The 14,265-nt window shown below is 32.6% G+C and overlaps 1 protein-coding gene across 1 annotated transcript in view; it reads right to left on the bottom strand.

Moving 5' to 3' along the window:
• The window catches only part of LOC106456851 (mannose-P-dolichol utilization defect 1 protein homolog), an 85,888-nt gene that overhangs the window by 64,707 nt on the left and 6,916 nt on the right, over positions 1–14,265 (bottom strand). Inside the window, exon 3 of the mRNA XM_013916222.2 lies at positions 6,105–6,237. Coding sequence (XP_013771676.1) covers positions 6,105–6,237 — 133 coding nt within the window. The remainder of the gene's footprint in view (positions 1–6,104; positions 6,238–14,265) is intronic.

Raw genomic sequence — 14,265 nt, 5'->3', positions numbered from 1 at the left:
TAGTGGGATTGACCGTCACATTATAACGCCCCCACGGCTGAAAGGGCGAGCATGTTTGGTGTGACGGGGATCCGAAGCCAATTATATGGCATTGTTTGGGTTTCATTTCTCTGTAAAATGTCAATTCATTTTCTCTACTTACTATAAAATATCACTCACATATATTACTTTCTTCTTTCTGTATTTAAAACCAGTAATGTTACTCTTTCAATGTGTTCTCTACAACGTTACTGCATCAGCATAATTAACCACTTCTATAAATACATTCGATGGGTTTGTTCCACCAACTTATATTATCTTTACTGCATCGAAAATAAAACATTCTTTCCGAAACAATTTGAATTTAACTAAACCGAGGTAGATCACTAAACGTTCTCCGAGATTGCATCGAAAAGGCATTAATTTGAATACATAGTTGTTTAATTAACACAATATAGAAACTTGCAGTTAAAGACCCGAAGGATGCATATTTATGCTTTAGAACTCATAGCTGCAATTTGATTCAATAATATAATGGTTTCAGTAGTAAGCACAATTTTATTACGTAATGGAAAGAAAGGAAGAATTTCCTTTAGTCACGTGTTATTTAAGGATTTCAATAAGTAATTACTTCATGTATCCTATTGGTTGTTCAATCAATCCAAAAAAAGTGATTCTAAGAATAAATACTTTATATGTATGTTAAAAAGACAGTTTACTAACTTCAAAATGGAATGTGTTCAACGCGTGAATCATGGTACATCCATATCCTTAGATTAAAATGAATGCCAAACGTTTTGACGTTAGCTCTCTGTAATCAGTGTCCTGACTCAACCACCTATCCCCCCTCTTATGTAAATACTCCTTCCCAGTGACTCAGCGGTAAGTCTGCAGGCTTACGACTCTAAAAGTCGGGTTTCGATACCCATGATGGGCAGAGCACATATAGCCCATTGAGTAGATTTATGCTTAACAACAAACAAAAAACTTAAGTAAATTTCAATTACTTAACAGACTAGAGACAACGTCCTGGTCGTATAAGCATATGACAGAGGATAGCTGGAACTTTTACATATATATCTTATATAGGCATCTCAAGCCAATAACCATGTGGTATTAAACTTGCCTGCACGAATATAATGCTTTATTACATGTTTACCAGTGAGAGGAATTGTTGCACAGGGGATAAAGAAGAAAGAAAAGCATTCATGCCAGGAGTACTTGAGGGGTGCAGCTTTGACGAAGACTGGTCCTCATTGGTAGAACATAATTGATAATAGAGGAGGCTTGTATAATTTTAAAAGACGGGAGGTTGGTATATTGAGTTATTTGTTGCTAATATATTTTAGCCTACACTTTTAGAAAGTAAAGGAAATACTAAATATAGATGGGAAGCCGGGCAGACCCGAGTACCTTGTTACAATCAAAGAAGGTTAAAATCACAGAGCCTCGTATTAGCCCATTTTTGAAATTCTCGTGCTTATCACTGATTAAGCTTGGTGATTAACAACAACAAGCACATATATTTACAGTACTAAACCGTGCACACGCCAAAGAACGGCCACTTTTACTACACATAAACGTATAAGTATTTATTCTTAGAATCACTTTTCAACAAGCACATATATTTACAGTGCTAAACCGTGCACACGCCAAATAACGGCCACTTTCACTACACATAAACGGAACAAGTTGTCTGAATGTTTTAATAAAACAATTCATAGAAGATTACTCAAAGGTCATAGCCAGTAAAAACGATCGTTCTAAATTTTATAAATCATGCAGCGACATTTCGAGAATGTTTTTTTTAGTCAGGCCTTACAACAAACAGTGGGTTTAAATTATAAGTGAACTTGTTAATACTTAATAGGCAATACAAACAAGTATTTGTTTTCCCTATAGTACTGACTTTAAGATATAAATACATAAAATAAACGTGAAAAGAAATTAACTTTATGTAATCAATGTTCTCACGATGTTGTAACTTAATCCGTACTCAACTTTGATCAATCAGCACGCAGCGTTTTCTGCTATCAAAACAAAACTAAACAACAATTAACTTATTATAATAAGATAATTTTGTACAGTATACATTTTCATATATTTTATTTGATTGCTATAATCGTGTTTTCCCTTTAGATGCGAGTAATGTAGGATTCTAGAAGGCGTCTAGATTATTAAATGCTTTATAGAGGTAGAAAAACTTGATGGTTTAACTGGTTTCTGTAATACCAAAAGAAGGGAATTTAAATGTTAATAAAATAATACCACAAAAGCAGAATATAATTTAGTGATACACTTCAATATGACATATAGCTGTATTAATTTGTAAATATTGTTTAATAATACCACAAAAGCAGAATATAATTTAGTGATATACTTCAATATGACATATAGCTGTATTAATTTGTAAATATTGTTTAATAATACCACAAAAGCAGAATATAATTTAGTGATACACTTCAATATGACATATAGCTGTATTAATTTGTAAATATTGTTTACTAATACCACAAAAGCAGAATATAATTTAGTGATGCACTTCAATATGACATATAGCTGTATTAATTTGTAAATATTGTTTAATAATACCACAAAAGCAGAATATAATTTAGTGATGCACTTCAATATGACATATAGCTGTATTAATTTGTAAATATTGTTTAATAATACCGTGCCCCCCCCCCCCCCCCTCCCGTCTGTTCGGGCGTAAGCGTGAATTGTTGTGAAGATCTATCATTCAACACAGTAAAGCTCAACGGAACTCCAGAAGCACGTGAAGGAAGATAAAATTTCAGTAATCAAACTGACAACGTTGATATGTCTTCTGTACAGGATGTTTATCACTTCTATCTTACAGATATACAAATACTTGTTCAGGTTGATGACTTTACAGAGTAGATTAAAGGCTTTTTATATTTGGCACTTTACCTACTTATATGTTTATTTTAAGGCTATGGAAACACTTATGTCAATAATTTCTTTTTGAACATCTTGTTTAGTTTATAAATAGCCGAGGTTCCATTCTTGAATTCAATATACTTATATAACCTTTTAACTTGTTTAATACTAAAATACTATAGACGCGCGTACTTGAAATACTGCTAACCATAAAATGGTAAGACGTACTAATAACCTTAAATTTGTTTAAGGTAACGTTTTTACAACACAGAATTTGACTACCATTTGTAAAGTCATTTTAATACGTTTTATATCGTGCAATTATGATATGCGAGTTAAAACAAAGATATGACAATAGAAATTCCAGTAAGATTAAGAGATTTACTATAACGTAAAAGCTTTTTCAACATTAGACACTTGAATGCTATATTACAATTGGTGCTTAGAGTGTAAAAATGGTTCGTTTCGGAGTAACATTCTCTCTCTCTCTCTTACACGCGCACAAAAAAGTAAAGGTTTTTTGTACAAAGAGCATCTTTAACAACTGAAAATACATTGTTAGTGTGTGCTTAGATATATGCTAAGTATACTGCACAAAATAAGTGAAGCCCAATCGAAATTTATAACGTTACAGTGCTGCCAAAACAATGCCAATCAATCCACCCCGGTTCACTCTTATGCAAATGAAGCAAGCATCTAATGATACGTCTTATGAACTGAAATGTCATAAATGAGTATTTAGTATAATTGGCCTTACAACTTTACAGTTCGTAACATTTTATTTCAGAATCAAATATAGTCACAACTAACAGTTAGGGCAGCCTGGCACCGATGTTTCATGCTTTAACCCAGTATATTGATATGATCCTGAAGTCACCTTGACTACTCCCCTGAAAGAGCTGTTTTCAGGACATACTTTATGTCTGGAGTCACTGATGGAATGTGACACGACTCCCAAGAGCATCCTATACATGCTTGGTGGGTTTAAGTCCCGTGAGTGTGAAGGCCATTCCACTGGGCCAATCACTTCTTCAAGGTAATGTATCGATCAGATTAACACAGTAGACGAAGAAACTGCTACCCATTACGCTAAAACATGACCAATCGCATCAGCATATATTATCATGGTGGGTTATAGGTTAAGATACCCATAATGTGGCATAAATAGTACCTGTCTGCAAAATACAGAAGTATGCCGACAAATGTTATTCCTTCTCATGGAGATGTATATTTCTGCTCATACAAATCACGTTATTGCAAGAAAATGGGTGGAATCTGGTACCCAATTCTCTCTAAATGGGTATTCATTTGTATCTGGCTGTAGGACACATCTATAAAAAGAATATCGCCCCATATATTTCTGGTCCGTTGGACACGTCACTGGCACCATTGCAGGCGAATCTTTTGTGTCTTTCTGCGAACGAAATGCAACTTGGTGAAAGCCTGGACATAAAAGCCGGCCTTGTGATATTTGTTTCTAACCTCATGTGAACTGAATCAACTGCGAGAATGTGATTCAGTCTCTGAGCAGTATTCTACGATAGTGGCACACCAATTTGAAAGATAAAGACAACCTGCTTGTGTTGTATGATGGTCTGTTTTATCCAAATACCCTTGCAACTGTTCCATTAGCTTAAAAACAGTTCTACATTCTGCTAGCGATACCCTGAGACACTTGTAGTCAATTCGCGTTAGTTTCAAAGTTTATAATGCTCTAGATTTCTTATGAACCATGACTAGACCATAAGAAGGCATTTCTATGTTTCACTCATGTGGAGAATTATCGGATGAATGAAACCCGACCAATCACAGCTAATTCACTTCCAAGTGACAACTTAGAACATACTGTGTGGAATCACTACTTCAAGTATTAAAAAGAAGGCTTAATGAGCAATTACCATTTCAGATTACGACTGGTCATTAAATGCTTGATATGAATTACAATGAAGGATGATGGGCATTATTTTGTAAGTAGTTTTGACTTGTCATAGCTGTTATATTACAAATTTAAATTATACTTTGCTTCGTGTAATGCATTATTTCATTAGTATCTACACAATGTTTTATTCGGATCATTTTGCAATATCACGTGTAACATACAGGAATTTCCTCTAGTTTTGCTGATAGGACCACAAAATGTTTTTCGAATGATGGAAGACAGCCTTCATATTTGTATCTTTTCGCATGATACGCAAAAAAATTGAACAACTGGAGTTAAAATCTTCAATTAAATATACAAAAGACTAAAATGTTCACTATAAACCACAATTAATGTCTATCATATCATTAAACCAAGTATGACAGATTACCATACACAAACTTGAACATGGCATCAAGACACATACATACATACGTAGCTAATCTCAAATTTGATCATCAACAGTTTTTTTCTGATACATACCAAAAATGTTAGTAGCTTTTCTGTAAACTTGTGACAGATATTGGAGGTGGCGGCATCTATTGGGCGACCCGCTTATAACTATTTATTATATATATATATATATTTACTGCGAATAACTTTCACAAACTTTCATCCCTTCGTTCACAAACTGGCCTACTCACTAATATATGAATAATTTTGTGAAGAATACCGAACAAAAAATTACTTTGTCTTTTAGAACAATCTTTCATTAAAGAGCTGCATAAAACACTATGCTATGACTCGTGTAAAAGGAAGTTTCTTATGGTTCAAAAATAATCCTAAATGAAATAAATGTATTTTAGCATGCTGCATAATATTTTACATTTTAACATCCCAAGTTGTACATCGTAAAAAATAGATGAACATGTCATGATCAAAAAATCGTTGAGTAAATTCTAAATTGTCTTGTGCTGCCATCTATCGAAAGTTTAAAAGTTACAGTTCTCTAAGGAAAGTTATAAATCAGGAGATTTTCTTTTTTTGTTGAAATATTTACTTGAATATGCTTTTACCTGGCATTAATTGCTTGGGTTCAAAGTTGCAACATAAGCATATCAGAATTTTGATATAAAATTCTTATAACACATAATCAATAACTAAACATAATTTCTTGCTTTTTTCATTCAATATTCATATAAAATTCTAATACATTAGGTTCTATAAAAATTTTTTAAAGAGATAACACATTCTATTGGAATTATCCAACTGTAAAAAATATTTTCACAGAATAATCTAAAAAACCGATACAGCTTTTATTATGTGCAATATACAAAATGAAATATTTCCACACATAAACATTTACCTAAAAGGATAACCATTTGCTAAACAGTATGCTGCTGATGCTGCCACTCCCATCAACTCTAACAGAACTCCAAACAGATTAATTCCTTCTGCACTCTTTGCTTTCAAAATTTTCACAATTTGGGGCACCTTAACTGAAAAATGTTTATTAATGTCATTATCTCCAAACAATATACTAATGACAAGTTTCATATAAGATGCTCTTACAATCAAAGATTTAGGTTACCATTTCCTATAAAACATATTGATAGTCACTGATTAACATGAGTGTTATTTTACTAAATCATTAAAATACATCAACAAAAATGTTTAGATATTCATGAGACATAGAATAGTTGGTTTAATGAAATGTTAAATGTGACTGTATTTTCTTTTCCATTATTTGTAATTATTCAAACATATTTTCACTTGCTGAAAATTTCAATACACAGTTGTTTCACACATTTCCCACTTTAAACGATTCAACTGAAAACATTCCTGTATCAAATAATGTTTTATATTTCTTTGTCAGACTACATTATAGTGCATATTCATTTCAAAATTGCATCTCATAAATTACTTTAACTATTTCATTTGAAAACTTACTTTTTTAAAAAAACAATTTATAATATTACTTAAGTTTAGATGAACTAGATATTTCAGTTGAAGAACTAAAATATTTAAGTAGCTAATAAAACCAAAAATCTATTTAGTTCATAAAGAGTTCTTCCAAAGAAATGGTTATTACCAAGTCTTCTGTGTATCAATAACATATAGTTTTCAGAAACCGCTATTCTAACAAACATCACAATTCAAATGATCATAATCAAAGTAAGTCTGAAATTGTTAACTAAGTATTTGCAATTGTTTTTCTTGTGAAAAACAAACATATACTATTATAACACTGGACTTTTGAAATTACCCTACTGCCTTTACATGACATATAAAATTGTCAGACTTTGTAGCCTTAACTGATTTTTCTATAATACACAGTTTGATAATGGTTATAATTGGCCATATTAAATCATTTTGGAGTTAATTTTAACTTATTCCTTAAATTTATGGATAAAAGTTTGATCAGAATGCTCGTGTTAAAGTCTTTAGCTCTATTAAAGAAATTCTACTTGAAATAAAAACTATTCAATTTCTTCCATTTCCTTCACTCTTCATACAACCAACTTTCAGTCCATATTCATCTGTATTATTAATTCACTTTCCCAAAAGTTTTCTATAAGGCCAACAATAGAAGATGTGCATAGATAAAAGTAATAACTACAAGTTACGTTTCACATATCTTAGCTGTGGTCTTTTGTAGCTTTAAGAAATTTCCTACGTTCAAAACATGCCCAAAGTTTACGTTTATGAATGTACATCACTATTCTAAGAGCCATCTAGCATGTTCTTATCGTTTGGAAATGAAAGGTTTATTTCAGATGAGATCTTGATATAAAATGGTTACATTCTAAGAATAGAATGGTCATCAAGATGCAAATTTTGTGTAAGTCCTATGTTTTAAGAAAGGATTACATGTTTTCAGCATCTGCCTTGATTATATTACATATTAATTAAGTATCAAAAGAACCATTTTAGTACCAGATTCTTGACTCTGGGGTATTTCTTGCATCAATTCCTGTTATAAACAGAACTGAAAAGTTTGTTATTATTCTCTAACATACATTATAAACTGAAGGTGTTATGCCCATAGTATTTTCATGCTAATTTGATATTTTGTTTAAACACATTTAGCCAAAATAGTCATATATTCACTATTAGCTTTTTAAATCATCACTTACTGGTTCACACCAAACACAATTTTACTGCTTTTCTTACATGTAAGTAAAAGGTTGGCAAGATAAATTTAAAGGTCTCATTTAAATATTTCATGTTGCTTAGACTTGTTTAACATACTGGCTCCAATTGCAAGTAATGATTATAAACATTACAGAAATGGAAGAGAAAGGTGCTTTAGCATTAGCAAAAATATTTTATATCATCATGAAAGTACTGTTTAAGTTTATTAGCTTTTGACTATAACTTAAAACTGCTAACCAGAACAAACTGATAAATTTTAAACTAAAAATATTTAGCTAAGAATACCTACCTAACTCTGTGAAATAAATTTTTTAATTGCTCTTAATTGCAAAAAGAAAAAAAAGTTGAGTTTTAATTGTTATTTTTTCATTAATCCTGTTGACAATATTTTGTCTCTTGGTGTATTAATAAAACAATTTGTTCTAATAACATTCATCTGAAAAACTAACTTATGTGTTATTAATACCTGGAAGAGTTACATTGCTAGAAAGAGACATCACAGTCAGGTCTCATGTAGAAAGATTTACTGCATGACTCCCCAGTTTAGTTTAAAAGAGTTACGAGTAGGGTGTATTATTGCTCCATTCCTAATCCACAAAATAAAAACTAATCAAATAGTAAACATTTGAGGATTAACATTTTAACAATCACAATAATGTGAATAAGTTAAATTGTAGTTAAGTTTTGTGCTTGTTTACCACAAAAATAGGAGTCTATTTATGTTCTTTGATGTTTAATATTTTTATCAACAGTATGTATAGCTCCAAAAGTTTTGATAACACTATGATTCTATAAGGGCTGATACTGTTAACAGTGCTTCATTTATTCAGAAGGATCTGTATAGTTGTACGAACTGGGCTAGAATAGCAAAATGAACTTTAAATATTGAGAAAAATAAAGTATGGTAACATAAATGAGGTATAGAAAGTTGTAGAGAACTTATATTTTGCATGAGAATGGCACTGATGTTGTTTGAAACACAGAGAAAAATTTAAGTATGGTTTTTGAAGTCTACAACCGAGTATTAGTTGAGTTAAAAACAGAAAGAGCTAATAGGGATATATTTTAAAATCTTTGACTTAAGAGTAAAAAGGTTATTGTAACCTAGTGTAAGTCTGGTGGGTTATATTTAGATACATAATTTTTGTCCTCCTCATTACAGGAAAGTTATCAATATAAAAAGTAATGGAAGAAATGCAGAGACAGTTAACTAGATTGATACCTAGTTTGAAGTACAATGAAAGGTTTCAGGAAATGGACTTGTATATTTTCTGGAATGGAGATAATTAGAGTTGTCTTGTTACAACTGCTTTAAATTGTTAAGGGATTAGACCTTTCTTTGTTTTGTGATCTCAGTGATAGAATAAAAATGCTGAACATGTAGAAAACTAAATCCAGATTTGTTCTTTGGCTAAGTGTTTTCTCTGTCAGTGATGAGACTCATAGAATAGACTGCCCGATGATTCAGAGGGTAGTGTTAATTTAATGTTTTAAATATTTGTTGGATATATGCATAGATTTGAATTGCAGGATATACACATACTATGGGTTTGAAGAACTGGTTCGTTGCTCTCATGGAAGGAGAGTTAACTTTTATAGGCCAAATGACTAAAAAAAGTAGAAGGAATATATCTTTATTTAGGTATGTTCAAGTAGTTTAGAAGAAATGTAATACAGGCGTTGAACACATGGTTTGTTAACCTTTTCGTAAAGAAGATGTGGAAAGGTCATAAATTTGTGCTAATTCTCTATCTTAGACAAAGACCATATATGACAACAATTTTTTAAAAAGGCTTATGTTTGCTTGACCCTGTTGGCATGTTATGCTCAACAGCAGTGAGTTTATACTAATTTCAAGGGTAGTTCAAAGATTTATACAAATAGTATAAGTTTGAAATTTATCATACTAGGAAATGTATAATGGGAATGATCATTGGGATTGTGGAATATCACATTAGGAATGTTCCTCCTGACTTAATATTATTCTCATTCTTGTCTCTGTCTCATGCAAACATGAAGAATCCTCTCTCTCTGCCCCAGTAGCCAGAAATCAGGATGATAAAGACTTATTTGTTCAAGTCATTTGCTTTAATTCTTTGCTGACCTTGTTCAATTTAGTCTTTGCTTAACATTTTCTGAATCTTCTGCCTGTTGCAAATACTTGTAGCTTTTCTGATGGAACTTAGTGTACCCGATTATTAAAATGTCATTTTCATACTTATTTAATTTTCACTTATTTGCAAGACTGTAATTGTATACCTTATATAACATGAGAAGAAGAAAAAAGTATCAATTAAGTAAGTTTTATAGGAGAAAAAAGAATAAAAATCATATATACATTATAAGAAGTGAAAGTAATAACAAAGACCCAAAAGATACAATACAATAAACAAACTGCAAATTTTTAAATAGAACTGAACACAAACAATACTTCTTTATCAATGGATCTTTCCTGTTAAACTTGCATAAAAAGAAATAAACTTCACAATTTCATGTATGTTATGATTATTTCCTATATTATTTTTAATTCATAATATGTTTATTTAATGCTCAAATATTATTAACTCTAAAAGGTTATCAGTTTTCAGAGCAGGAATAACTTTGTTTTGGATTCCACCCACACTTATTGTTAGAAACTTTTGGAATTCCACCCCCTTTGCAGTCACCAAAAATATTTAACTGATCAAAATAAGTTTTTTTATCATAAGAAAACTGCAATGTGTTTCTTCAATTCAAACATCCAACCTTAGGACAACCATCATGACAATGGTATTTGAATGCCTTTTCAGACATGGTATTCCAGTATCAGAATAAGATTACATGGGTACCATTTTCCTGTCCTCCAAGCTACCAATATCTTTTATTCCAATGTATTTTATACTTTAAAAAAATGAATTAGATTTGGGAAATATTAGTATATGCAATGTAAGTTATCAGAAAATGAAGTTCTAGCCAGTGACTCTGGGATTCCACACATCATGTGAGTGTGTAAACAATTAAATGTGTTCTTAGCTTGTTAGTTTTACACTAAAAAAATATAAACTTCATGTCCAGAAGGGCTTCTAAAAGTCACACAAAAATATTCAGTACTTAATTTCATTTCATGTTAAATCTCATTTTTCCTTAAATGCGTCTTTCCAACAACAATTCCACATTTTTGTGGTATAAACTGTATAAAAAACAACAACAAAAGTTATTTTTCTAGTGATCTCTCACAACAATTACACAAAGGAAAGATTTTTACTTTTTCTTGTCTAGAAATTTACAGATTTTTTTAAAGTTTACATTCTCCTTCCCTGAAAATGTATTTTTGATAGATACTCACCTCCTGACACAAAATCGCTATCTTCCTCATGCATCTGCCTATGAGATCTTTATGCCACTAGCACTGAAGCAACTCCCATCTAATTTAAGATGCATTTAGCATGGACTGAGTTGGTGCATGATGACAACTTACAACAAAAACTCCCCACCAATACAAGGGCAACACAACCTTTATACACAGCAACTCTCCTTATGCACTTGCACTCATGATAACTTCATTCTTTGGTGAGACAAGTAAAAAAAATGTGCACTAGAAGTGGGATGTATGGGTGGGAATGTGAGAGGAGACAATATCTATGGGAAATACACTTTTAGATAAGGAAAATATTAACTTCTGAGATTTACCTTCTCACAGAATAGCTAGAATTCCACATTGAAATTGGTGGAGAGGCCAGTGCAAAATTTTACCTAGATGAGCTCCCTTCAAAAAGTGCCCAAAGGGAAGCCAATGGAGTGTGATACCCAATGGCAGGGTTCCATAGGATCACATCTCATCTCAACCAGAGTATACTCTTTGCCCGGAAAAAAAGGGGAGAAAGAGGTAAATAAGCCCCATGTGACCATCCAACTACATGCACACAAGTGGTCAGGTAGTCAATATGTATAACGTGGTTGGGCATGTTCAGACCATACCGTGTGTATTCATCTCAACTCTGCTGAATGGACTCTGCCTGCAGGAGAAAACCACATTAGTTATGTATCATGTCTGTACATTGTGTGCTCACCTTGACTCTACTGAACAGACTCTGGCTGTGGGAGGAGGGCACAATAGATATGTGCTATGTTTTTTGAAGAGTGACCCAAATTATACTGACAATGTCACTACTGCCCCACTTCTCATTGTATTGCGTTTAGCTCAACCAATGGAGATTCTCCATGGTACATCGCCCAGCAGCTAACAACTGGTAAGGATCTGTTCTGCTCCACTTGAAAAAAAGGGGGAAAAATTCATGTTGGAGAGAACCAGAAATGCTCAGATCTCCATCAGACTTTCAGCCAAAAAGGCCTTTTATTGGAGACAGTACAATAAGTGACTGCAAAATTTTTATTTTTAAAAGCCAGCAAGCACAAGCCAAAGAAGTGGGCAGAACATTTCCTTGGTGCTGGCTTCTTCCATGATAGTTCATGGAATAGGTACATTCTGTGTCAGGTTTTACTGTATGTATGGATGGGCTAGGATTCTTTACAGTATGTGTCTGTGACTTGTTAGCAATAAATTTTGATAATAAACAGATAACTCACAATCGACTAGTTTTAAAATAATATATCTTCAAAACAAGTCAAACATTGTACAAAAATTTTTTACACTATTGGTTACCACAGTTGTATCCAGAACTTTAATTAATCGCCTCTTTTTTTTCATCAAAGTCAACACAGGCAGATTCAATTAATTTAGAACACCTTTTGATAAGACAAATTATTCTCCTCTACTCTGTTATCACAATATAATTCGTGATAAGTTCATTTACTTTACCCCGTGGGTTACCACAGTAGTATACAGAGCTTTAAATAATTATCTTTTACGTCAAAAGTCCACACAGGCACATTCAGTTACTTTAGAACTCAACTGACAAGACAAATTATTCTTCTCTATTCTTTTTATTACAACACAATCTGCACTTATAACATTTTAAAAATTGCTACTATACACTCTTTAAGACTAAACTTACAAACACAGTCACGATCTAAATCTCTCACTAACTTTGTCTTACTTTCACTTTCAATACCTCTATATACAAGATGGGAGACCCAAATGAAAACTAGAACTTTCTACAAACTACGAGAAGCTATGATGTAACAATACTCACTTAAACAACAAGAAAAATACAGAAGGTTCATGTAAATTCACAACAATTGAACTACACAACAAATCATTCGTAGAACTTTCTACGAACTACGAGAAGCTATGATGTAACAATACTCACTTAAACAACAAGAAAAATACAGAAGGTTCATGTAAATTCACAACAATTGAAGTACACAACAAATCATTCGTAAACTGTTACGTAAGCAAACTTGCCATAACTATTACTTCTAAAAATAACTTACTTTAATGCTCAAACAATATAAACTAAATAATACTCTCCTATTAAACCTAAAATGAACAGTTGGGTATATCTAACACTGTGGATTGGACAATTGAGTAAAATATGTATATCACAAGGATACTTCAAGTGGTCTTGCAGAACACCAATCTAGTAGTGGGCGCTGGTAGAGCCAGTGTGTGTATAGTACGAGTGCTTTCTGTTCTCCTGGCTCAATGAGGTTTTTGGGAAGTATACCCTGGGAGGTAACCCCAGCCACCTGGTGGGAAAAGTCATTCACATGCCCGACTAGTGGCAAATCAACCTGTGCAGAGCCCCCTTAAAAAAGTTCATATAATTAAAAAAAAAGTCCCCAATCAGTGTTGTGCCACCTAATTTCTAAAATCCTCCTGCAACTTCCTTGTAGCAAACTCTGCTATAAAATCTTGGTAATATTATGATGGTGCTGTTTTCTTCTCAATGAAGAATATGGTAACTCCATCCAGCCTCTCTTCATACAGTTTTCCTCAGATAGTTTTTTATTATTTTTGATTTGAAAAAAATCATTTCTAAAAGAGAGAACACTCAGATGAGTCTCAATGACACAATTATGCAATCATGTATACCAGTGTCACTGGCTTAAATGAATGAATTATTTTGGCAAGTCAATTCACAAAATCTATTCAATGAACATAATGTGAGCTGTTGAGTTTTTCTGCCATTTCTACATTTGTGTGTGATGTCATGGATGTGGGGCCCCTTAAGGTGCAGGAACTAGGATGGTCACCTTGATTTGCTATACCTTAAGGCCAGTCTTAAGGATGGTAAGTAGTAGGATAGACTGGAGGAAAGGAATGGCCAATGGACCAATGACGAAAGACCCGAGACTCTCATTGGTTGTCATAGTGGAAGAGTGATGATAATGTGACAAGAAGAATGCCACATGATTGGAAAGTCTGGCCTGATGGGCAACAGACAAATCCCATATATGTGAAGGTGGAGGGATGACATCCCTCAATGAAA

Source organism: Limulus polyphemus, unplaced genomic scaffold (assembly GCF_000517525.1).
Source record: "Limulus polyphemus unplaced genomic scaffold, Limulus_polyphemus-2.1.2 Scaffold264, whole genome shotgun sequence".
NCBI classification, from domain to species: domain Eukaryota; kingdom Metazoa; phylum Arthropoda; class Merostomata; order Xiphosura; family Limulidae; genus Limulus; species Limulus polyphemus.
The sequence above is the reverse complement of the archived record's forward strand: the minus strand, read 5'-3'. Positions and strand labels throughout refer to the sequence as shown.